At 44.3% G+C, this 26180-nt stretch overlaps 1 protein-coding gene across 6 annotated transcripts in view; it reads left to right on the top strand.

Moving 5' to 3' along the window:
• Positions 1-26180, top strand: part of Fndc3b (fibronectin type III domain containing 3B) — a 288833-nt gene that overhangs the window by 45049 nt on the left and 217604 nt on the right. For 4 of the 6 annotated variants that reach the window (XM_076932205.1, XM_034499558.2, XM_034499560.2 and 1 more), the window contains exon 2: positions 22810-22948. In XM_076932205.1, the coding sequence (XP_076788320.1) occupies positions 22838-22948 (111 nt within the window). In that variant the 5' untranslated portion in view covers positions 22810-22837. The remainder of the gene's footprint in view (positions 1-22809; positions 22949-26180) is intronic. The other 2 variants (XM_076932204.1, XM_034499559.2) reach the window with 1 other exon arrangement.

The raw sequence follows: 26180 nt of genomic DNA, 5'->3' as shown, positions 1-26180 counted from the left end.
AGGGTCTCCTGTAGCCCAGGCTGGCTTTAAACTCCCTATATACCCAAGGATGACCCTGATGATTCCTGATCCTCTTCCCTAGTGCTAGGATAGCAACAGTATACTCCCACACCCAGTTTTATGTTCATCAAACCCAGGACTTTGTGCAAGCTAGGCCAGCACTCTAGCGACTGAGCTATGTCTTCCAGCTGCAGTACTTTAATTAAAGCATCTCGAGGCATTTCTGGATTCAATGTCAAATAATCTGAAGTAGAGGCCGAGAGTGTGTGAGTGTGACTTGTCCAGCATTGTGTGCCTGGGTCAAATCCAGGAAGGGGTGATTAAATAGCTGTTGTTTTCACACTAGAGGATAACATGACATGGATCGCATTGCTCTTTAATCTCATGACCTTGGAGAAGTCCTCTCTAATGACCACTGAACTGGGGCAGTTAATCTTTCTCAGCATTGCACTCTAGGCAAGCGCCAGATCAATGGGTCTGGGCTTGAAAAGGAAAACCCAGGGCAGTCACCAAACAGTGCATGCCGGAAGCAGGTACTGAACTGTGCCGGGTTGGATCACAAAGGTGGAGGTGTCCTTATTTCCCAGCACAGGGCTGTGTATCATTTGGCTTGCTTACGTAGCAGGATGCGGCTGTACAAGTAAATTGAACGGATAACCCTCCCTGGGTTCCAGCTGACACGGTGACATTGTTCTTTGTAGGATCTGGGTACTGAAGATGCACAACTAAGCTAAGTTTCATCTCAGAAATCTTCCTTGCCAATGAGAAGTATAGGAGATCCTTTGCAGGATAAGGCTGACCTTGGGAACGAACAGGCAGAGGCAACTGGATGCGATAGCATCCTTCTGAAGTGCTCTGGAAGACTCTGTTTTTAAATGACGAGCACTGTGGGTGCTGCTTTGTCTTGGCTGTAGCAGATAGGGCTTTAGTTGGCTGCTCACAGCTTCTGCTGTTTGTCAGTCTGTTATTTTGGTTGCTGTCTCCTTTAATTCTCTCATTACCAACACTAGTGTAAGAATGGTAAGCTGTGAGAAGACCCAGTGTGTTTGGTTGGTATTTTCCCATAACTCTCGGGTGAGTGGCCCCAGCTAGGAAATCTCAGTTATTCTTGAACCTGTAACTCTTTGACTGCTGATCCCATACTAAAAAAGATTATGATTTTTGGAACATTTTGGGTTCCTGTTTTCAGGTTAGGGAAGTTCACCTGGTAAAATTCATGGAAAACGCCAAACTCAAAAACCCGTTTACAGGGTCCTAGTCATCTGTGAAAAGGGACCGTCAACCCGAGTTAGAAATTATAAAGTCAGATTTTTAGAATCGATTTGGAGATGGGTATTCTAGAGTGCAGTATAGTACGCTCATACTTGTGTATATCAGAGTTTGTATGTGTACAAATGTGTGCTTGTTTTCTGGCCGTAGTACTAGACATGGAAGAAAGCATATTTGTGTCAGAAATTTAGTAAACCGCCATCAATAGTGTTAAAAAACTTGTTTTTATTAGTAGGAAATATATTTAAGTATTTAATGTCCAATTTGTATATGTATGCAATTGTGTGTGTGTGTTTTGAGATGGTCTTTCTGTGTGGCTTTGGCTAATTTGAAGCCCACTGTGTAGACCAGGCTGGCCATAAACTTACAGGTATTTCAAACCCCAGCTCTTTGGCTTCTGTCGATAATAGACAGACCCAGTACATACCCGGAGAGACGGCAACCAAATAACTGCTTTGTGGAACTATCTCCTCAGCACTTCCGTCTCCCATGACACTCTTCTGACATCCCACTGCTCAGTGAGCGTCTAGAGCTCAGTGGAAGGAATGTTCTGGAAATGACTGGCGTTTTCTGGACAAAGCAGAGCAAAGGGAAGGGATACAGACAGTAGATAGGATAAAGGGTCCTATGTGTTCTCAGAATGTGGATGCAGAATCTGATTAGCTTCCGAGCCTGGGTGCTGCATGGGTTCTGGAGTCAGTGGGAAGGAAGGAACGGAGTTGACAGGCTTCTTCAGAGCAAGGTACTGCACAGGAAGCATGACTTAGAAATGCCCAGCAGTGTGTGTTTTCATGGGCTCAGGCGCAGTTCTAATTCTGACCACGACTATTCCCATCTTCCTGTTATTCCATGTAAGTACCTTTTAGTACTTGAGAAAGGAAATCCGGGGATAACTAACTGAAGGATATGCTATATAAAAAATCTGGGCTATGATATTTTGAAGCTCTGGTATATTGGGGATGTTTATATATTCTGCAAGTCTGAGTCAGAACTGAAATTTGTAGAGTTCCTTTTTAGATTGGATTTTGTGGTATATTTTGAAATTTAAGGCAGTTTCTTGGGGGACTCACAAACCCCATGGTCCTTGCCTGGTGGTTCTCATGGCTGTTCGGTGAAGTGGGGGCATAGTTTTTTTTTTTATATACACAGCTTTCCTGGTGAGCTGTCTCACAGAAAGCTGTGGTGGGAGTGGGGGTGGGGTGGGGAGATGGGGGGTGGGCTCTGTGGGGAGGTAGGCATTGTGGGAAGGTGGGCTGTTATAAGGTAGGCTTTGTGGGCTGGTTGACTAGGTGGGGCAGTGGGCTGTGTGTGTGTGTGTGTGTGTGTGTGTGTGCGCGCGTGCACGCATGTGCGTGCTCACAAGCTTGCCCCGTGTGTGGGTGAGTTGTGTGTGAGGTGGGCTGTCACAACCTATAGTTCCACACTGGCACTTGTGGGGTATTTTTGTGATGGGATTGTCTTTCCTCAGATGCTCACTCTTCTCATCTTGTCACCAGAACATTTGACAGGATGACCTTACCTAAAGTCGCTTTCTGTGATTATGTACGTAGTCCCACAGGAATCAAAGGAACTGACCAATTGCTATTGCCTAGAGACCCCTCGGCCCTCAGAACAACATCCCACATTCCATTGTTCCAGCACACCATTTTGTTGTCTGAGAGGACAGTCCTGGGTGTGTCACTTCTGCAAAGGTCCCCATGCCTCAGTGGAAAGACACAGAGGCAGATGATGGTGATGTTGTTGATCCAGGCGCTCTGCTGATGTGCTTGTGAGCTAGATTTTAACAAAAACTCCCAAGACAAGAAGAATTGCTGGCTCAGTGTGTATGAGTGAGTACCTTTGTCCCTGGTTCCATGAGCACAAAAGTTATGTTCAGTGAACTTTAAAATAGAACAGAGCTTACAGAATGAGGATGTGAAGAGAGCAAACCTTGTTCTGTTTTATTGCAGAACCAAGGATTGAACCTAGGTCCTGGCCAGCGTTGGTGAAAGGCTCTACTGTCAAGCTATTTTCCCAGCAAGGTTTTTATATAACTGCTAATAGGCTTGTGTTGTAAGCTGTTGGGGCCAAAGAGTTGAAAATTCAAGACATTTGAAAAGGTTGTGAAGTAAAAGTTTGCACTAAGCTCAGGTAAATTCAATAAAGAAAGGATAAAACGCTAAATGAACTATCTCCACGGGCCTCTTACAAGGGTACTGCAGCATCCACGTATGCAGGGCCTTCATGGCCCACTTATTACAGCATCACACTGTACATGTATACTGGGCCTTCTCTTTTGCCTCTGACTCTTGCACTCTCAGAGCAGTATCTAGTCTTGAAGCTAAATGCGTGGCCAGGGTCATGGACGGGTATAGAGATTTTAATCTTTTCATCCTGTGTTTTAATTATCCCTTTTTGTGGCTAGGTTAGCTTAGATGAGACATGTTACAAACATGCTTGGCAGGGAGATGGTTTGGTGGGTCAGGTGCTTGTTGATAAAGCACAAGGTTGTGAGTTCGAATCCCTAGAACCCATGTGAAACGAGATGTGCTGACATGCATCCTAGTGTTAGGTGCTGACATGGGAGGTGGAGGGAGAGGTTCTCCTCAAGGCAGCCAGTGAGACTCGCATATGCAAAACGGAAACAAGGGAGCATGTCTCGAATGAGTTAGAAGGTGAGGACAGATACCTGACCTGCATGTACACACCAGGACACATGTGTGCCCTCTCACAGAAAAACAACACCATGGTGTCTTTATTGCCTGCAACAGTCTGTCCAGTTATGAGCTGTCCAGGTTTGTCCCTGTACTATGTAAAGTTGGTGGTACTGACTGGGTTTGCGCGAATGACAGTCCACAAAGGTGTTTGATGACCAGTTTGTCTCTCAGATTGTTCCCTTCAAAGAACTGTGTCTTCTTTCCCCCTTCCTCACAAAGCGACATTTTCAACTTTTTAAATTTTGTTTTATTATTTTTTTAAAATTTAGATTTTTGTTATTTTATACATATCAGTGTTTTGCCTACATGTATGTCTGTGTACCACATGCATGCCTGGTGCCTGAGGGAATGGTGTATTTCCGTGCAGTTGCTGGGAATCGAACCCAGGGCCTTTGCAACAATAAATGCTCGACCTGGTAAAGCAGGGCTGTATGTCTAGCTACTCAGGACATTGAGGCAAAAGCCTGTCAAGTTCAAGGCCTGCTTTGGCTATGCAAGTTCAACCTTAGCCAGGGCATCGGAGTGAGACCGTTTTTCAAAATTAAAAGCAGACAGAGGCCTGAGAGTCTAGCACAGTGGTAGAGTGCTCCTCTAACATGCTGAGGCCCTGGGCTCCCTGGTGTTGCCAGGAAAAAAAAAGGAAAGCATTAATAAATGACAAAAGCTTCACTTCACCTACTTAGTGTGAACACCTCACAGTCACCTTTCCCTGCTTTCTTTTGTCTCCCCCACACCTTCGTTTTTTTCTCTCTTCTAACCCCCTAGCATTCTGGACGGGGTTTCCTTGAGTGTTCAGGCTGACTGTGACCCTGTACTTCTGCCTCTGATGTGATGGGATCATGGTATGTAATTACCTGCCTAGTATCCTGTACCAGTCCATGAGAAAGTCAACATACGCTAATCACTCTCTGTCACACAAACAGAATGACAGCCTGGGCTTGTTTCTGCTAACTTGCCCATCTCTGAATGGCTGTGCCATGATAGCAGATTCTGTCAGCATCCATTCGAGTTGCCATGGTTTGGTGGCATGGATGAAGTACCTCCCGGCGTCCAGTTCATGCTTTGACGTTCACTTTTATACACATAAGGTATTTGGAGTCATGCCATACATTTTGCCAGCCTGGTTCTCTATTAATACCTTTACTGGCAGGGTTATACCTCATTGCCCAAGGTTAAGTGTTTGGGGCCAAGTATTCTTGCATTGATTGCTGCTGGTATGTGCTAGTTGTGACGGAGGTGTGAACAGCCAGTAAGTAAGAAATGTCCTTATTTTGCTCTAGGGAGGTTTCAAATGAACGTTTTTGGCTTTTTAGAAAACGTGCATACGTGGCAGACATAGATGCATAATTGTACTCTAGTTAATTCAGAGTTCATTCATAATTCTGTTTAAGAGCTGCATGCATCTGAGTGGTACGTCACTCCAGTGGAGTTTCATTTCCAAAGAAAACAAACATGCCTTCAAGTGCACATGGGGCTAACCAGTGCTCATCTCTCTCTCGTAGTTTCTTCTCCTATGTTTCTGCCAAGACTAGTCCTTGCTTAGGCTATCTATCTATCTATCTATCTATCTATCTATCTATCTATGAATGAATGAATGACAGGGTCTCTTGTAGTTGAGACTATCCTCAAACTCAGTATGTAGCAAAGGATGACCTTGAGTTGATCTTACTTCTGCTCCTGAGTGCCAAGACTGCAGGCATGTACCACCTCAACTGGTTTATATTATGCTAAGGGTAGACCCAGGCCTTGGTTCCTGCTGGGCAAACATTCCATCAACTGAGCTTCAATCCCCAGTCTTAGTCTTCAAAAGTTAACCCTGTTATATCATAAACATCAAAGACAAGAGAGAGGAGTTGAGAGGTGTCTCAGTGGGTAAGAACACTTACTTGGCAACCATAAGACACTGAGTTCAAGTCCCCAGCACCCATGTAAAAAGACAGGTGTGGATACATGTGGCTGTAACCTTAGGACTGGGGACTGGAGACTGGAGACAGGCCAATCCAGAGACCTTGCTTGCCAGCCAGTGTAGTCAAAAAGGCAAGGTTCAGGTTCAGTGAGAGCCCTTTATCTGGGAGGAAAGGGAGAAAGCCATAGAGGAAGGCATAGACACATAGACACCTTGCTTTTGTCTCTACATGCTTGTATATGGGCGTGCGTGTGTGCGTGTGTGTGTGTGTGTATACATGTGTCCACACACTAATGTGCATGGAACATACACAGACAAAACAAGATGGACACACATTATTTCAGTCATGCTGCTTTGGAGTATGTGATTGTGAACACTTGTGACTTGCTTCATGTTTTTCTATATTTTAAGACTGAACCTCTATTTGATAATATAATATATGGGGACATGGACTAAGGTGTGGGACGAATATTTTCATGAGGCTTTGAGAGAGGTCTGGTGGAGTGGAGTAAGTCTGTAGACAGGAGTGGGTAGTAGCTTCTTCAGCATTGGAAGTCTTAGGCCTACTCACCCTCAGGAACATCTCTGATCCCACCCTGTGTGTTTCTCCACCAGAGCTCTGCAACTCTTTTGTGCCAGTTTGGGACTAACATAGTTGCCGCAGCTAAAGTATGTAACAGATTCTATTCTTAGGCTTATCCTAGCTGGTTCTCACTTGATTGGCAGGGTGCACTCCACCCAGAAAGTCTGATTTATTTTGGCAAAAAGAGGAGGCTTTTATGGAACAGGTTATCTAAAAAAAGTAACCCTAGGGAACAGGCCCCACCCGTCTCCACTCCACCCCACCCCCCTTTTAGATGTTTGGGTTGGTCCTAGGGAGCATGCCTAATCAACGGATTACTCAGCAAGATGACCCAAGGGCTGGTTTTTTGAACGTTACCAAACTATTACTTAACCACAGATGTTCTGCCATTGTCCCACAGTCAGAGTCAGATGGTGGTAATTAGTTCAGTGAGATTTGGATGAACCTAGCTGAGCTCCGTCAGTTTTTTTGTTCTATGGTAGCTTCAAAGTATTTTGTTACTAAAATCCCAACACTCACATGGTAGAAAGTAATTGAGTTATACGGGGGTTTTTAAAGTTAATTTTTATCAGTATACGAATTATAGATGCTCATTATAGGTTATTTTAAAACTATAAGTAGAAAAGGAAACCCATAACTCATTTATTGCCGCATTAGCCGGTAGGTGAGCTTGTGAGTTTGGCTGTATTTCAGTGCAGTGTTTAAATCTGCACTGTGCAGTATACAATCTGACTGTGTGCGTTTCCCTGAGCCTTACACTAGGAGCACCTCCTCAGGACATTTCTGGTCTGTGTTCCCCCTGTTGCACAGTGGCTTCCTGAAGGCAGTGGGAGGTAGGATTTCTGGGCTGGGGAGATGGCTTGCAAACATGTGAACCAGAGTTTGAGCTCTGGAACTGACTGTACACAAAGAAGGATGTGGCGGGCAGGCCTGCAATCTCAGGCTTAGGGGGCAGGAGTAAGGTGGAGCATTGGGTGGGCCATGAAGGCCAGCCTGTCAAGGCCAATCAGCCCTAAGTCCAAAAAAAAAAAAAAAAAAAAAAAAAAGGTGGATTGCACCTAAGAGGGAATACACACATGCATGTACATGTGAATGCACACATACAAACTAGGCATGATTTCTGCTTGACATGGATGGAGCGGTGGACTGAAGCAGGTTTCTATAAACATGGACACTGTGTGTGCTAATTGTGATCTTGTTGCTCTCCTGGGGTCTGTTGTTTAGGGGGCTGGCAAGAAATCCAGTACTTTAGTTTGAGAAATGAGAAAAGTAAGCCAGATGAATGGCCTTTGCCCAATTATCTCAGGGCCTCAAAATATCACTGTTAGGGAGTGGCCATGGCTTCTCTTTTGCAAATTGAGAAACTGACTGACGTATTGAGGGTGAAATCAAATGTTTCTTACAGAAACAGGCTGCTTCAATGCCTATGTAGAGGAAACCCTCAACAGTGGGTTAGTGATGTAAAACCAGTGACCAGACTCATTGTGTCTTTACCTACTGGTATATCTACTTGATAGTTATGTTTAAGTGGCCACCATTGTCTCTAGTCCCTGTTGATATTACTGAAAATGTATGCTTTCCTAATTAAGGTAATGTGACAATTATTATCTTTCCTTTGTAGTCAGATGCCAGTGGCCAGTGTTTAAGAAGCTGCCCTTTCCAGTCATTACAGTTCTAGTTTTTAAAATGCATATAACATATTGAAACCTTTCTGAAAAAGCATAGCTTCTTGAGAGTGTTCTGTTTTATTGTATTTGAGGAAATAATTTCATGGCTTAGGGCTTTAGTTTTCTAAATTAAATTTCATTGAAAATTCTGTGTGTTTGTGTGCCCATGTGTGTGGAAGCCAGAGATGGCTTTGAGTGTTGCTCCTCAGAGGCTGTCCTCTCGGTCTCAGTGGCTTACTCACTGCGGAGGCTACGTTCTGGGGATCAAGCCTCAGTCTTTGTGTCGTGTGTGTGTGTGTGTGTGTGTGTGTGTGTGTGTGTGTATGTGCATTTTAATTAAGCAAAATGATGCCTTGAGAGATTTATCTAGAAAACTGGAATGGGACCTTTGACAGTGTTGCTTTTACCTTGGGAGGGAGTCCAGAGAATTGCAGTGAACAACTCTAGCTTTGTTGGCCTAAACGTGTGGGCAGCCAGGGCCTGTGAACATGGCATTTGGAGTGGCTCACCATCCTGGCGACCTTGGAAAGTTCTCTGGAACTGCAGAGGTGCTCTGTGCTGAGGCCTGCTTCCTGTGTGAGTACCTATTGTGAAGAGTCTTTTGAATGGGAGATCTGTGAAGGAGGTTCCCACAGCTCACAATGCGGCCTCTGGGCAATGTAAATATGCATTCCACTTAGGGTCAGGCAAGAGCGCCTGGCGAGAAGCCCCTTGCAGAGAGAGATATTTTGGAGTTCCACTTATTTATAGTGGCCAGTGGAAAATTAATATGCCTGTTAAATCTATTTATAAAAAATGAAAGGGAAGTCTCTGGTCCACAGAGTGTCTGCTGAATGCAAGTCTGTTTGCCGTGGTGTATTTTGCTAGTTCACTGCTTTAGGAAGTGAATTTCAATGTCTTCCTGATCATTCTCTCTGTGCTTGATACTCGGGGTTCTTGTCTGAAGAGTTCTATTTAAGCCTCAGGAAAACAACTTTTTGGGAAGTTTCTTTGAAAGATGTATATGAGCCTGGATAATACTTAATGAAATCGTTGTAAAATTTCAAACGAGTGGAACAGGAAGGATTCTCACCTGGGCACGAGCACATAGGACTGATTGTCCGGACATCGGTGGTGTTGAGCTTGGCATTTGATGAAGAGCCGCGTCTGATTATAGGGACTTAGGGACTCAGAGTTTGCACTGCACATGGACCGACTGTGTTTGAGCGCTCCACAGACACCTGCCATTTTGATAAGGTGTGGATCTGTGGTAGCCTCTATCTGTGGCAAAAAGAAGCTTCTTTGATGATGTAGGAGCTTTACCAGGAGGGGCTGAAGTTGGGCCACACTAAAACATATTTTCTGTGGTGCTGGAGAGATGCCTCAGTGGTCAAGAGTACACACTGCTCTTGAAGAGGGCCTGAGTTCAGTTCCCAGCTCAGGTGGGGAGTGGCTTACAATCTCCTACGCCAGGAGATCCAAAATCCGTGAGCCCCAGTAAGTACCATGTGCACATACCTGCACCCAGATAGACACACATCCATGTGATTACAAATAAATATTATTTTAAAATGAAGATTAAGGCAGGGCATGTTCTGAAGATACTCACCTTTTTAACACCTGTCAGATTTCAAAGATAGTAAAGAAGTCACAGCTGGGAAGCCAAATTTAGACAATGGGGCTTATAGATGAAAGGCCTTAGGCAGAGCGGAGGTCTGCAGACATGTGCGGAGTTTTGCCAGAAGTGTCTAGTGTGGATTTGTTCCTATCTAATCCCGTATAGTGTTTCACCGTAATGCTGTGTAACCTCTTGCCTTTAGACTCCCACAACAGGGCCTGGCACACAGTAGTGTTTGTTAGGCAGTGTCTGATTATCTTTGGTCGGGTTCACTGGTGCTTTAGAGTGCCTGCCTTTTGACCAAATGCTTTTGGAACATGGTTAGCATTATTTTGTTTCTTTCAGAGAGAAACGTCCAAGGTTTTTCTACGTGTTAGGTAAAAGGCCTTAAAAATAATACTCTCGAAAACTGACGCAGCAAAGGTCACTCTGACAAACTCTCCAGCAGTCAGTTACTTGCCAGGCTGCCCTCTCCTGTAAAGTCATTTTGCTTCTGTGGTTAATGGTGACACACCCCCTGGTCACCAGGGGGCCACTTTAGTCCTTTATAATTTATCTGCCTTTTTTCTGCCCTTAAACTTTTTAAATGTCTTATTACATTTTCTTGTGTGTGTATGAGTATGTGTATATCTGTAGGTGTGTGTGATTGTGTGTATGTGTGTGTATGTGTATGTATGTTACAGTGTATGTGATTGTATGTATGTTACAGTGTGTGTGACTGTATGTGTATGAATGTGTGTATGTATGTTACGATGTGTGTGACTGTATGTATATGAGTGTATGTATGTTACAGTGTGTGTGACTGTATGTGTATGAGTGTATATGTATGTTACAGTGTGTATGACTGTGTGTGTATGAGCGTGTGTATGTAGGTTACAGTGTGTGTGACTGTATGTGTATGAGTGTGTGTATGTATGTTACAGTGTATGTGACTGCATGTGTGAGCATGTGTATGTATGTTATAGTATGTGTGATTGTATGTATATGAGCATGTGTATGTGTGTTACATTGTGTGTGACTGTGTATGAGTGTGTGTACATATGTTACAGTGTATGTGACTGTATGTATGTGTATGAGTGTGTGCATGTATGTTACAGTGGGTGTGACTGTATGCGTATGAGCGTGTGTATGTGTTACACTGTGTGACTGTATGTGTATGAGCATGTGTATGTGTGTTTCAGTGTGTGTGGCTGTATGTGTATGAGCATGTGTATGTATGTTACAGTGTGTGTGACTGTATGTGTATGAGTGTGTGTATGTATGTTACAGTGTGTGTGACTGTATGTGTATGAGTGTGTGTATGTATGTTACAGTGTGTGTGACTGTATGTGTATGAGCATATGTATGTATGTTACAGTGTGTGTGACTGTATGTGTATGAGCATGTGTATGTATGTTACAGTGTATGTGACTGTATGTGTAGGAACACATGTATGTGTGTTTCAGTGTGTGTGGCTGTATGTGTATGAGCATGTGAATGTGTGTGACTATGTGTATGAGTGTGTGTACATATGTTACAGTGTATGTGACTGTATGTATGTGTATGAGTGTGTGCATGTATGTTACAGTGGGTGTGACTGTATGCGTATGAGCGTGTGTATATGTTACACTGTGTGACTGTATATGTATGAGCATGTGTATGTGTGTTATACTGTGTGTGACTATATGTGTATGAGCATGTGTATGTATGTTACAGTGTATGTGACTGTATGTGTAGGAACACATGTATGTGTGTTTCAGTGTGTGTGGCTGTATGTGTATGAGCATGTGTATGTATGTTACAGTGTATGTGACTGTATATGTATGAGCATGTGAATGTGTGTGACTGTATGTGTATGAGTGTGTGTACGTATGTTACAGTGTATGTGACTGTATGTATGTGTATGAGTGTGTGCATGTATGTTACAGTGTGTGTGGCTGTATGTGTATGAGCGTGTGTATGTGTGTGACTGTGTGTATGAGTGTGTGTATGTATGTTACAGTGTGTGTGACTGTATGTGTATGAGCATGTGTATGTATGTTACAGTGTATGTGACTGTATGTGTATGAACACATGTATGTGTGTTACACTGTGTGTGGCTGTATGTGTATGAGCATGTGTATGTTACAGTGTGTGTGACTGTATGTGTATGAGCATGTGTATATATGTTACAGTGTATGTGACTGTATGTGTATGAGCATGTGAATGTTACAGTGTGTGTGACTGTATGTGTATGAGCATGTGTATATATGTTACAGTGTGTGTGACTGTATGTGTATGAACACATGTATGTGTGTTACACTGTGTGTGGCTGTATGTGTATGAGCATGTGTATGTATGTTACAGTGTGTGTGACTGTATGTGTATGAGCATATGTATGTATGTTACAGTGTGTGTGACTTGTATGTGTATGAACACATGTATGTGTGTTACACTGTGTGTGGCTGTATGTGTATGAGCATGTGTATGTAAGTTACAGTGTGTGTGACTGTATGTGTATGAGCATATGTATGTATGTTACAGTGTGTGTGACTGTATGTGTATGAGCATGTGAATGTGTGTGACTATGTGTATGAGTGTGTGTACGTATGTTAGAGTGTATGTGACTGTATGTATGTGTATGAGTGTGTGCATGTATGTTACAGTGTGTGTGGCTGTATGTGTATGAGCGTGTGTATGTGTGTGACTGTGTGTATGAGTGTGTGTATGTATGTTACAGTGTGTGTGACTGTATGTGTATGAGCATATGTATGTATGTTACAGTGTGTGTGACTGTATGTGTATGAGTGTGTGTATGTATGTTACAGTGTGTGTGACTGTATGTGTATGAGCATATGTATGTATGTTACAGTGTGTGTGACTGTATGTGTATGAGCATGTGTATGTATGTTACAGTGTATGTGACTGTATGTGTATGAACACATGTATGTGTGTTACACTGTGTGTGGCTGTATGTGTATGAGCATGTGTATGTATGTTACAGTGTGTGTGACTGTATGTGTATGATCATGTGTATATATGTTACAGTGTGTGTGACTGTATGTGTATGAGCATGTGTATATATGTTACAGTGTGTGTGACTGTATGTGTATGAGCATGTGTTACAGTATGTGTGACTGTATGTGTATGAGCGTGTGTATGTGTATGTGTGTTACAGAGGTTAGATTTGGTCTTTCCTTCCCCTATGTTGGTTGCGGGGATTGACTTAAGGTACAAGCAGGTACCTTTACCACAGAGTTCTCTCTCCATCCTCTGTCTCTCCATCCTCTGTTCTAAGTTTTTTCCAACTGGCCTAAGATATTGGATGATAGAGCAGTTTAACTTTCCTTAAGGCATCTGTCTTAAAATGTGCCCTTAAATTACGAGACCTGTGTCTCGGTAAGGTTTCTCTGAAGCCTGAGAGCCGTTTGCTACCGTAGAAGGGATTGGTGTGTCTAGATGAAGAGGTTTGGCACCCTTGGATTCTTTGGAATTTACCTTTGACACTTCTGGGGTTCATCTTTGTGGTCATTTTATCTAGTCATCAGACCCACCAGCCTGGCCATTTTGGTCTCCACTCATCCAGTTTTGTCCTGTGCTCTGGGAGCTCACTAGTAGTCCTGGATCACTGCCATCTGTACCTCTGTTTCTCCTGGGCAGAGACTTAGGTGCCATGTAAGTTGTGCTGACCATTCACATGGATGTTATGAGGCCTGATAGAATTAGTGTGAATCATGCTTAGAACTCCTGCAGACCCTTCCAGAATGCAGTGCACTGATGATGCTTACAAGACTCCCTCCCGTGTTAAAGGGTGCTATGCTTAGTTGTTAGTACCCAGGCAGATATTGAGATAGTTTACATGTGAACTTCATTCATACCAGATCTCTATGTGGAGATAAAAAATGCAGGTTGGTTGTATAAAATGGTTCAGAAGTCATGTGTTCAAGAACCAGTTACTTATTCTATACATGGAGAGATTGACAGTCGGAGCCTGTGCAGAAGTAGTCAGATACCTGAAATACTGTCAGGCCTGCTTAAGTGCTTTCACGGTGCTGGGCATGTAGTATCCACAGGCTGCCTGAGGCATGAGCTGGGGCTGGAAGGGAACGCAGGGTTTCTGACTCCTGCTCGACCACCACTACCACCGTAGCTGGCGTTCAAGGTGGCCCAGACTCTTCCTAGCTGAATTTACTTATATTGTCCCTGGGGAAAGAGTAGAGGGAAATATACATGAAATTCCACATCTCACTGATGAAAATACATGGTTTCAATTATAGTCATTCTTAGCAAAAGTATACTGCCCCGCTGACTCGGCGGTGAGAAGGGCTCATGGTTCTGGAATGTTTTTTTGTGATGCTGGGCTGCCATCCTTGGGATGTCCAGGTGGGGTGGGAGAGGTACTGTGGTATGAGAGGACCTAGAATGTAAGTGTTCCAATAGAAATGTCTGCTTCTGCCAGCAATCTTACTTAAATACTATTCAAAAACAATGAACTAAACAAACCAACCCTTGGTAAACATTTTCTGTAGATAAGCCCCTTTCCTCTTTCAGTTAATATTTGCAGAACTGAGATAGGGTTTGGGGGTCTAGAGATTATGTATATATACTGATGTAATTTTTTCCTTTTTTTTTTCTGTAAAAGTTTGGTGCGTGGGACGTGCTATGAAAGAAACCTCTGTATATTCATGGAGACTTATATTTGGACTTTTTCCCCTCCTGAAAATAGTACTTTCCCCAAGTAACTCTGGGTGTTCAGCTATGACTGCACTGTGAATGACTTAAGCAAAGCCACTTAGAAGTGTATTCAAAGCCAAGCTACAAGGAGAAAAGCGTCTGTGAACACTGTCCTGACGTCTCAGGCATCCAGGCTGGGACCTAGCATGTTGAGCATGTGAGGTTCTGTCCCCTGCCCTCTTCTATGGATCTGTGGCTTGTTGATGACAGGCCTGCACAGCCAGCTAGTTTCCTTTCCTTTCTCTCAAGAGCCTCCCTCCCAGGCAGTTCTCCGGGGCTTGTCATTCATTTTGACCCGCTATCGTTTTCTTTTTAATGGAAAGAACTCTGGTTCACAGGATCTCTGTCAAAGCTCCCGGGCTTCTAATTGGATGCAAAAAGCCAGAATATTTTTAAGCTTAAGATTTTTTTCCAGACAGCTGTGATTTGACTTCACTAATGAACACATATCAGACAAGAAGGCGAATTCCAGACCATTCGTGCCTCAACCAACCAGCTGGGCACATACCTCTGGGTACTGCTCATGTCTCAAGAGGGTTTTCTGCACGAACAATTATCACCTCCCTTTCCTTCATTCGAGTGGCAAGCCATGGCAAGTGTCTTTCTCGCACAGGGTAGAACTCAGCTGTAAAATTAGATTTCATTGGCATAAAAACTGGTTTTCGTCCTGCTGAAGCTCTTTCTCCCTTTAATAAGGAGGCTGAAGCCACTCCCAAGCAAGTAAGACAGTTAAGGCTTCAGATTCTCCCTTTTGATTCTAGCTTAGTTTAATCTATATTAAGTAAGCACGGCAGGGAATTGGTGCTAAAAACATAATCTCTTAAGAACTGAAAGGAACGTGAGGGCTCGTCTCTTATTTCTGTTACTTTATAAAAGACAGAATTAATTGCTCAACTTTAGAGTCAATTACTGATAAACCCCAGATTAAAACTTAAATTTTCTAGTAGTGAGTATTGTTACAGCCTCCCCATCTGGTCCCCTCCCCTCCTTCCCTCTCCCTTTTTCCTCTCCCTCTTCTTCTCCCATCCCCCCTCCCTCCTTCTAAGCTTTCCTTTTTTCAACAGTGGAGCATGGGAAAAATTCAGTTAACAATCACTCCTCCTCTGTTTTTTCATATCTTTTCCCTCTAACTATTTAATTTGGTTTCTAAAACAGCAAAGGGAAGGGTTTACCTGTGCCAAGTACCTTTCCTCATGTTCATGTAAGTGTGCAGGAGAGATTTAGTGTAAGGAAATTTGCCTAACCACCCCTGGGCTTTCATGTCTAACGGTTGTGTCCCCATGTCAGGCTCATAGTGGCCACTGTGGCGATACAGTGTAGTGCTCTTGGGGAAAGGAAAGAAAGCCCTGTTCTTGCCGTTTCTGGAAGTGGTCAAGACAGCTCTGCGTGTGTGGATGAGCAAATCTCCTTAGGATTTTGAAGAGAGTGGAGATTTTGATGTGTTTCTGTGTTGTTTCAGTCCCTTCCCTCTATGGATTCTGTTGCTATATCCATAGTTGTTATATTAACAGCCGGTTAGGGGACTGGAGGGATGGCTCAGAGATTAAGAGCACCTGTGCTTGCAGAAGACCCAATTTTGATTGCTAACAACCACATGTTGGCTCATAACCATCCAAAACCTAGTTGCAGGGGACCTGATGCCTTCTTCTGACCTCCACAAGCACTAGACACACATGTGGTACACAGACATACAGGCAAGCAAAACACTCATACATAAAAACTAAATCCAAAAAAATCCTGGTTGGCTTTGCAGGAAAGGCTGGATAGCAATGACGTTATCTTCAGAGGTTCTAGGTCTGGAATTAGGAGTCAAGGGTTTACTTTTTAAAACCAGTATCTGAGCCGGGTAGTGGTGGCTCATGCCTTTAATCCCAGCACTTAGGAGGCAGAAGCAGGCGCGTCTCTGTATGAGGTAGAGAAGGAAAGAGGGAACTGGAGTGGCAGATGGGCAGATGGTGCTTGACAGAGCATCCCTGGAGGACTCCTCACAGCTGGCTGTCTTGCTGGTTTGCTGGCACTCTTCTTTCTGAGGCTTGCTAGTAAAGAGAAGAAAGGAAGTGTGCTCTTAGGAAGCTGTCAGTGACCACCTCAAAGGGAGGCTCTCGAGTGTAGCCTTTTCTTTACCCTTTGTCATATGATTTTATGTCAGATTTTGATTTCTTTCATTTTTACTTCAGCTACAACATAAACATAAATCAGCTGCACAAATGTCTGTCATAACTTAAGTTTTACTAGGTTTTGCTTTTCTCTTAGAAGTGATTTAGAAGCCAATCTTGCAATCCCTTGTAAAACCTCAGTCATCTCATGGTTAAATTCGTTTAAAAGAAAATACCCATTATAGTTATTTCTTAATAGCCTCCCTAACTTCTCTACCACCATCAGCACAGCCCTCCCCACCCCATCAGCACAGCCCTCCCCACCCCATCAGCACAGCCCTCCCCACCCCATCAGCACAGCCCTCCCCACCCCATCAGCACAGCCCTCCCCACCCCAACAGCATAGCCCTCCCCACCCCATCAGCACAGCCCTCCCTACCCCATCAGCACAGCCCTCCCCACCCCAACAGCATAGCCCTCCCCACCCCAACAGCATAGCCCTCCCCACCCCATCAGCACAGCCCTCCCCACCCCATCAGCACAGCCCTCCCCACCCCATCAGCACAGCCCTCCCCACCCCATCAGCACAGCCTTCCCCACCCCAACAGCATAGCCCTCCCCATCCCAACAGCACAGCCCCCTCCACCCCAACAGCACAGCCCTCCCCACCCCATCAGCACAGCCCTCCCCACTCCATCAGCATAGCCCTCCCCACTCCATCAGCACAGCCCTCCCCACCCCATCAGCACAGCCCTCCCCACCCCAACAGCATAGCCTTCCCCACCCCAACAGCACAGCCCTCCCCGCTTCAACAGACCCCCCACCAACCCAACCAACAACAGCACAGCCCCTATCCTCAGCTTTTGGTGATTTCAGTTTCCAAGTGTCACTTGACTCTATGTATACTTCTTCTAATTCCCAGAACCCTTAGAAAAGCCACATTTAGTGTTAGGTAGCCAGAACAGTTTTCTGGTATAGCACTCATAGTTTTCAGAAAGTTGACTTGTGCTAGTCTCACTATCAGAAACGGATTTGTTTGTGTTTGAGATGCTGTACCGCTGTGTGCGCTGCTCACCTGCCTTGGTGTCCGGAGCAGCTGGCGCTACAGGCATGTACCACTTCACTTGGTCGAGCTGGTATTTGTAGTAGAGAAGGAATCTTTCATAAAATCTGAATCAAGCTGCGAATTTTCCAGTGAGCCCATGGCAATATCTTCTTCAGAGTACAGAACAAGCATGTATTTCCATGGTATTCTGCTTGTCTAGTGCCTAGTCAATAATCTGGTTTTAGTGGAAAAGATACTAGCGCTACAGAATAGGTAGACTCGAAGTTAATGTTATTTTGGAGCACCAACTTTGAGATTATTTGCAGTTCCTTTTGGTTTCCCATGTCGTATGGGTTTAGAACGTGCATTTGTGGGGTGGGGAGACAGAGGCAGGATGCCTGCCTGGGGTAAGCTGGCTAGAGAGACTTGCTACAGTTTTTAAGCTAAAAGTTTAATAAGAAACCTTGACTCAATAAATAGCCTTCGTACACACCTATACATGTATGCATGCATGTGTACATGTGGACCTACACACATTTGGACTTGCATACACACATGTACATACACCACACATGCATATACAGTGCAATAATAAAAGCATTTGAAATTGGCCTATGAAAGCAAAACTGTGCAAACTGACATGTGAATTCTTAGTTGTTCCCTTACTTCCTAGCCCAGATGTCAGCATGTTGCCCCTCCTGGTGTTGGGGAGATGAGTGAGGGGCCTGAACATTTGCTTGGCTCTGATTGTCTAGCTGGTCATCTCTCTGAATGTCCCTGGGCTCTGCTCCCGAGTTTTGCTGGCCTCGCTTTATTCTGGGTGGTGTTCTTCTGTTGTTCTTTCTCTTGTCATCTGAAACTGATTCGTGTACTGTACTGCCAACTCACATCTTGAATTAATGTAAGGAAATTTGGGTCATTGGCCCACTGAGTGAGGATCAGGACATTTTGTTACTAATTTGAAGGGCAGGTTCACAGACGTAAGAACTCGCAGCAGTGATTAGGGCCCTGGCTTTTAAGAAGGACGTTCTTCCTAGTATACAGTTGCTCCTCTGTCCTCTGGAGATGGATCAGCAGTTCTTCCCTGCAAATCAGGTTTTTCATGAATTTGGCCTTTTATGTTTCATAGAATAGGCTAATGCCAAAGTACCTTTTTAGACTTGGAGGAAGGCAAGCAAAGAAAGAAAAAAAAGTACTAAACCAAATGCCTAGAGAGATGGAGAGACTGGCCGTACCTTTTGAGATGATTGCTAACGGTGTTTTTTCAAAGGAATTAATTATAGCTGTGAGGAGCTGCTCCTTTTATCTCTAGAACGTTCTTTCCCCACCCTTGCCTTGCAGCTCAGGAGCTAACTCAGTCTGCCATAGCCTGGCCAGCAGTGCACCAGGGATTCGCTCTCCTAGGAGAACAGCTGTGAAGCACAAGGGCTCACGTGGCGGCTGCCCCTTTCATTCAGAACAGAAGGTTGGGCACAAAGCACTTGTGGCTTTAGTGTTGATGTGTGGTTTAAGGGGAGAGGTTGTGAGGACCTGTGATTGTTACCAAGTTCTCAGAGCTTGACGTCTAGGTAAAGAGTAAAATAGAAGAGGGAACTTTGGGGGGCTGTGTGTGCATGTAGAGGTTAGTGGTCTCAAGGACTGTGGGGTCTCCTGTGGGGAGATCCTGTGCACTTGGTGCTTCTTTGACTCAAATACTGAGTCCTAAAGTAGAGTTGCCCAGCTCATATCCACACCTCTTGGGCAGAAGGCCAAGGAAATGAGTGCTTCCTTAGTATGACTGTTCCTGAGACTCTCCAGCGAGCATATACCAGTCCCTTACCCAGAGAGTACACACTGGCTGGCCCTTAGCTGCTCTTGAAGCTGGCGAGGGAGCAGTGGCCAAAGAAGATGCTGTTTTAAGGTGTATAGGGGGAGTTTCTATGGCCTCACCCAGAGACCATTCCAGACACAAATTTATAGTATCATTCTGAGATTAAAAAGTGGTGTGTGTGTGTGTGTGTGTGTGTGTGTGTGTGCGCGCGCGCGCGTGCGCAAAGGAGAATGGGCCAGGGATGTACGGCACAGAGAGAGACTGAGTATAATACTTAAAAGGAGCTAAGTGTGGTGGCAGAATGTTTGTAATTCACAGTTTGAGGCTAGCTTGTGTTACATAACCAGAACCTATCTGTATAAAACAGACAGGCACTAACACCTCAAAGCAGAAGTGAGTTTTGGGTACCTAAGACTAGAATGCTGCAGAAACTCCCAGGAGGCCACCTTCTTATGACTGAGCTTACTGTCCTAAACAGTGACTCAAGATCCATTTTAGTAAAATACGTATGGTCTGCTTGCTGTGTCATAAAGAAAATCTATAATTCCTACCTCAAATCGCAACAAATGAATTCTGCTGGATAGCAAGTCTTATTGGGTGACAAAAGAGGAAGTCTGGGTTCCATGTGGCCTAGGAGATGCTCCAGGGATTGTAGTCCTGTCCCAGTGGGAAAGGACATAACTTGGTGCTCATAACTAAGGAAGGGAAGAGAGAGAAGGCAGAGTGTCCCCATCCGCATCCCTTTCTTTAGCAATTGCCTGAAGCTCCTGTATGGGAAGAGTAAGGAAAGCTTGGAAAAGAGCAGCTAGTGCTTCTTATACCAAGCAAGACCCCAGGTCTACAGCACTGTAAGCCAACTTGCATTCGAAGTGCATGTGCATATGTGTGTTTGTGTGTGTGTGCATGTGTGTGTGTCTATGTTTATATATATATGTGTGTGTGTGTGTATGTATATATGTGTGTATGCATGTGTATGTGTCTGTGTGTGTTGTGCATGGGAGTTCATGCAGATGAGGGATTATTGAACCTTGCTGTTTGTCCTCAGATGCTGCTACCTTGTTTGTTGTGTTTTTTGAGAGAGGCCTTTGTTTGCCTGAGCTCACTGATTAGGCTAGGTGGTTGGCTGGTGAGTCCTTGGGATCATCCTGGCTGCACCTCCCAACACTGGGATCATAGATGCACAGCAGTCTGCAGCATCTTGTCCTGGGTTCTTATGCTTCTGCATTTGGCACTTTATTGATTGAGCTACGTCCCCTGTCCAGCATATGCTTCCTAAGAAATATGAACTGAAATTTACACTGAAGAAACAGTTCCATTTGAAAGAGAGTAGCAGTTTATAAAGTTAAATATGTCAGAAGTCAAGTGGACATGCACAGGAGTACTCCTTACTCGGCAGGCCGTCAGAGTCACAGTTAAGTTGTCGTAGTGTCTGTAGACTTATCTTGGTTTTAGTGTCGGAGTCTCAGGATAGACCACTGGTCTTTGGGCTGTGTTTTCATTTGCGTAGGAGCCGAGGACGCATCCCCTAACACATGGTACATAAGAAAGCATGGTGCTGTCAGCACTGCTCTTGTGTCTTCTCCCCAGTTGGGCAGGACTTCCTTGTTTGGTTCTCAGGTAATCAGTTTCTCCACATGGGGCTCTAATAAATAGAATAACATTTTACCTTTTTAGATTGAAAACATTGCCTCTTGGGTGGCCCTCAAGTGTCATTAGGTGATTCCAGGGAGGAGCTTCTTGTGGGTGGGATGAAGGGGAAAGCCATGTGTAATATTCAGAGATGAGGTGTTCAGGGATGAAAAGAAATAATTTGTTTCTATCGTACCTGTCTGGCACAAATCCAAGGTAGCCACAGAAGAGTTTGCTGTTGCATTTGGACTGATTGGAACATTAACAGTAAAATATTCATTAGTCAGCTAGTTTTGCATATGAAATTTTGAGAGAATTTTTATGAATGATAAACTCAGACCTTTAAATGCTTCTGAAGTCATTTACAGTTGGGTGTGTGTGACACATGCACACACCTTCCATGCTGGCAGCTTTTGGATGCCACAGTGAACTAATGTGAATACTTTTTTTATAGAGCAGGCTACAACCCCCTAGGAATGTACTGTTCTTTTCTTCCTGTGGTGCTGTCAAGCTGACTACAGAGGAAGATGTAATTATGGGAGAGGGGAAAAGCTTTGTGCTGTTTTAGATATAAGTATGAATTTCATTTATTCGGTAGAAACAGGAATCTGCTTTTGAACCCAACTGGCTTGGGTATGTCACAGATACAGAAGGAGTACCTGACAGATACCAAAGAGTACCTGACTGAGAAAGGTCCTATGTGTTTGGCTCAAAGAATGATCTGGGAGAAACAATTAGAACCTAGGTGATTGTCTTAGTTACAGTTTCTATTACTTGCACCTTACCTAGGGTTCTGTTGCTGTGAAGAGACATAATGACCAAAGCAACTCTTACATGAAAACATTTAATTGGGGTTGGTTTACAGGTTCAGAGATTTTGTCCGTTATCGTCATGGCAGGAAGCGTGACAGCATCCAGACATGGTGCTGGAGATGGTTAAGAGTTCTACATCTTGATCCACAGACAGCAGGAAGATACTGCCATACTAGGCCTAGCTTGAGCATATGAGACCTCCAAGCCCAGCACCACAGTGACTTCCTCCACACTTCCTAATAATAGCACCACTTCCAATAAGGCCACACCTCCTAATAGTGCCACTCCCTGTTGGCCAAGCATTCAAACTTGAGCTTGTGGGAGCCATTCCTATTCAAACCACTGCAGTGATTATCAGCTTCCTGGCTAAGTCAGTATCTGCAGTGTATATATTAGTCTCTGTTTGCTTGTTGTATTAAATGCCTCTAAATGTTCATTTGATCTTAATGAAAGGGAGAGCTTTTTGTGAATGTCAAGGGTAGTTCTTCTAGGATGTACCTAAGTTTCTGTTTATTGTTATCTCAAAACATGATCTCAGGGTTGCTGGAGAGATGGCTCAGTGGTTAAAGGCACTTGTTGCTCTTGTAGGGGTGCAGTTTCTAGGCACCCCTATTGGGTAGCTCCCAGCTGCCTGTAACTCCAGCTTTTTTTGGATCTGAGATTCTTCTAGCCTCCCGGGACCGCACACCTGTGACATGCACATAAATAATTATTTTAGGAAATGCAATCTCATTTTGTCCTCAGATTTCTGGGGTGGGATTGTTACCATTATTCATGTTTTAAAGTTTTTAACAAATTGCTTGGAGCCTGGTTTTGGTCTGAGAGTTCTGCTTATTTCCGTGACCCTTCCTGCTCTCCCCTGCGGACTGCAGCACTTAGCCACAGTTCTCTCTGACAGGGCCATCGGGGCTTCAGCAGAAACACTCTTTACTTTTTTGCCCACGTCGGTAGCTTTTATTACAGGTCATTTGTTGTTGTTTTTATAACCATGGGTGCTTCTCTTGCAGGTAGCTGGTTGAGGGCAATTCTCCATGAATGTACGTCACCATGATGATGACCGACCAGATCCCCCTGGAACTGCCACCCCTGCTCAATGGGGAGGTGGCCATGATGCCCCACTTGGTGAATGGAGAAGCAGCTCAGCAGGTCAGTGAGCCTTGAGGGTCTGTGTGGGACATAGTGGGACATTTGGTTTATTTGGGGATTCAGAGGCCTTTGCTTTTTGAACTTTGCTGTTCTAAAAACGTGGGTTTTTTGTTGTTGTTGTTGTTGTTGTACAATTACTGTTATTATTTTTAAAATACCTGAAAAAAAAATTTGAGCTCCAAAACTCTTACACCATGGGGCTAGTATTCTTTAAATGCCCCCCCCCCCCCAAACCCAAGAATTAAGCTTTAAAACAATGGCTCCTTGGGGCTGTACATTCCTCTAGTGTGCTCAACAGATCTGTGTGACCTTGATTGCAAGACACACAAACCAAGGTGAAATAGCTCTTCCCTGCTGGCGGAACTCCTGGGGTTCCATGTGACGTGCCACTCCTGTGTCACTCCCAGCTTAACATCATGGCACAGAGCATCCACTCAGAGAGTCAGCTGTGCAGCAATGAGGGAAAAAGCCAACCTGTCAGGACAACTGAGTTTACATACTTGGAACTGAATTATTCCCAATAACGTTACATTTTCAAAAAAGTGACTACAAGACTGTGTTCTGTCTTGTAATTACATAAATATTTTTCCTCTGTACATTTCTTAAAAAGCATAAACATACTTATTTTTGAATAGTAGAGTTGAAAAATAGTTATCCAGAATATATTAATAATTGAAGAAAGCTGAATGGTTGGTCATCTGTCTGACATGAGTCTGCCTCCTCCTTCTCCATGTCCCATCACTGACAGTCTCTGTCAGGTACTTTGTATGCCCTGCTGATGGATCTGACGTTGCTGCCCAGTCATTTGTTAGTTTCTTCTGAACTAGATTGTGACTCTCTTAAGAACAAAATATATCTAACTGGGGCCAGAGAGATGGCTCAGCCAGTCGGAGCGTTTGCTCTTGCGCTATGGGTCCACTATTAGATTCCTAACACCCATAGTGGGCGAGCTACTTGTAACTCCAGCGTTGGGGAAGCTGGCCTTCATGGACACTGCACACGAGTACATATGCAGACACATGCTCACATCAAATAAAAATAAAATGAATCTTAAAAAACAAAACACGTACACCTAACAGGTGCTTAGTAAGCACTGGTTGTTTGGGTAAAACTCATTCCTTCCCACTCCTGTTGGAAGGTCTCTGTCTCTCTGTGTCTGAATCAGACTCTGTCTTACCATGTAGCATCTTCTGTTTTATACACGGGTAAACAGCCACACCCCACCCAGCCACATAAGCCCTTCCCGCTGCTCTTTCAGTCTTCACAATCTCTTCGCAGTAGTTTTCTTGTTCAAGTCTCAAATTTCATTCTCTCCTGTGGGCCTTCCATCAGCAGTGGCTGCTTAGTTTGTACCTGGCCACGTATGTTTTGCTTCTGTGAATACCTGGGCCCTGTGCCCATGGCTAGGCCGTGCGCATGAGCTATTGTCCCAAAATATAAAGCGTTTCATATTCGTCAGTTACTCAGAGCCACCCTGTTACCCTTGGAAACTGAGCGTGTCTCATAGCTGGCCACCCTTGCCTTTTGCTCCGTTCCTGGCTGTTTTCTAGTGTTCGAGCTGTTTGTGCAAAACTCTGCAAATTCTGTGAGCGGTTTCAGGATACAATGGTCTGTCTCCTTCATTTTTACTAATTAAAAGACATTTAAAATTCCAAGATATTCAAATGTGATTGGAAAGTAGCCCAGGACTCCCCCATTGGCTCACGTAGCTAGGGATCCCAAAGCCACCTTTCTGTGTTGCTGTGTCCCATTTTTTCTGTTTTGGTGATTTTGTCCCCGTTTTTATGATTCAGCACTCCCAGAGCAGCCCTCTGTAGCTTATTAGCTAGTATAAAGAGCCCTCAGTTTTAGAATTTTCCAGTCTTCCCTTCAAATGTGAACTCCTTCGCACAGAGACTTAACTCAAGAGTGAGACGATGACGGGGTGTTCCCAGAAGACCACACGGCATCTCGCTGCCTGCCCAGTGCCTTTGACTATTCAATAAGTAGTCTGGCTTAATAAATTCGGCCCACTGGGAAGAGTTCTAAAAAGCTAAAAGTGAAAATTTTACTAATTTATGTATTTTATAAATAGATACCAAGTTTTTTTTTTTTTTTTTTTTTTTCTTCCAAATGCAAGGGTACACTCAGAAAATGTCACAGGGGCCTTGGAGAAGCTTGAGTTTGATCCCCAGAATCCATGTTTAAAAAAAAAAAAAAAAAAAAAAAACCCAGCCAGGAATAGGGACGTGTGCTGGTGATTCTAGCGCAGAAGTGGGGAACAGGGGGATCTATGAGGCTTCCTGGACAGCCAGTTTAGACGAATTGGCAAGTTTCAGGCCGGGGAAAGACTGTCTCAAAGTAAAGTTACCCGTGTCTGAGTAACAGCACTGGCGGCTGACCTGTGCTCACACACATGCTTTTGTATAAACATGTGTGTGTGCACACAATGTGATACAGATCGTTTCAGTCTTAATCTATTAGATATGTCTGGAAGCATTTAACTATTTGGTGTTAATGTAAAATTCTCTTAAAGGGGAACATTGGTTATTGGACAAACTATTTGAAATAGGTTTTTTTGGTCTCTCCCTCTTTCTCGCTCTCGCTGTTGCTGTTTCTGTCTCTTTTGAGACAGGATTTCTCTGTTTGTAGCCGTGGCTGTCCTGGAACTCACTCTGTAGACTAGGCTAGCCTGGAACTCACAGATCCTCCTAGTCTGCCTCCCAAGTGCTAGAATTAAAGGCGTGTGACACCACTGCCCGGCAGTTTGAAATATTTTACTCATCAGGTCTAGACTAAGAACTGTCATGCCTGAATGTTGCATCTCCATCTGTCACTGTGGCTCAGCCTAGGCAGTGGCTTCTATGGCCACTTTCCTTCCGTTTTGTGTCCCAAACATCCCCAGCCTATGTCTCCTTCATCTCTTTCGCCTCTGCCCCTTCCTTTGGGCCCTACTGTCTGCATTGGTGTGATACACCTTGAAGAAAGCAACTTGAAGAAGTTTGTTTCGGTTCAGTTTGAGAGCGCAGTTCCCAACAGTAGAGAAATTGAGGCAGTGGGTCAGTGGGAGAGGCAGCAGGCTGCCTGGGGTCCTCGAGAGAGCAATGGATGCCGGGGGCTCAGTGCGGTTCTCCAGCCCATGGCTGGTACTGCCCACTCTTCCGCCTCAGCCAACCTCCTGTAGATACTCTCTCACAGACATGTGCAGGGTCCGTCTCCTAGGTGACTCTAGATTCTGCACCTCGACAGTTGA

This window comes from Arvicanthis niloticus, chromosome 4, assembly GCF_011762505.2.
Source record: "Arvicanthis niloticus isolate mArvNil1 chromosome 4, mArvNil1.pat.X, whole genome shotgun sequence".
Lineage (NCBI taxonomy): Eukaryota > Metazoa > Chordata > Mammalia > Rodentia > Muridae > Arvicanthis > Arvicanthis niloticus.
Note: the sequence above shows the minus strand (reverse complement) of the source record. Positions and strands in the feature narration are given on the sequence as shown.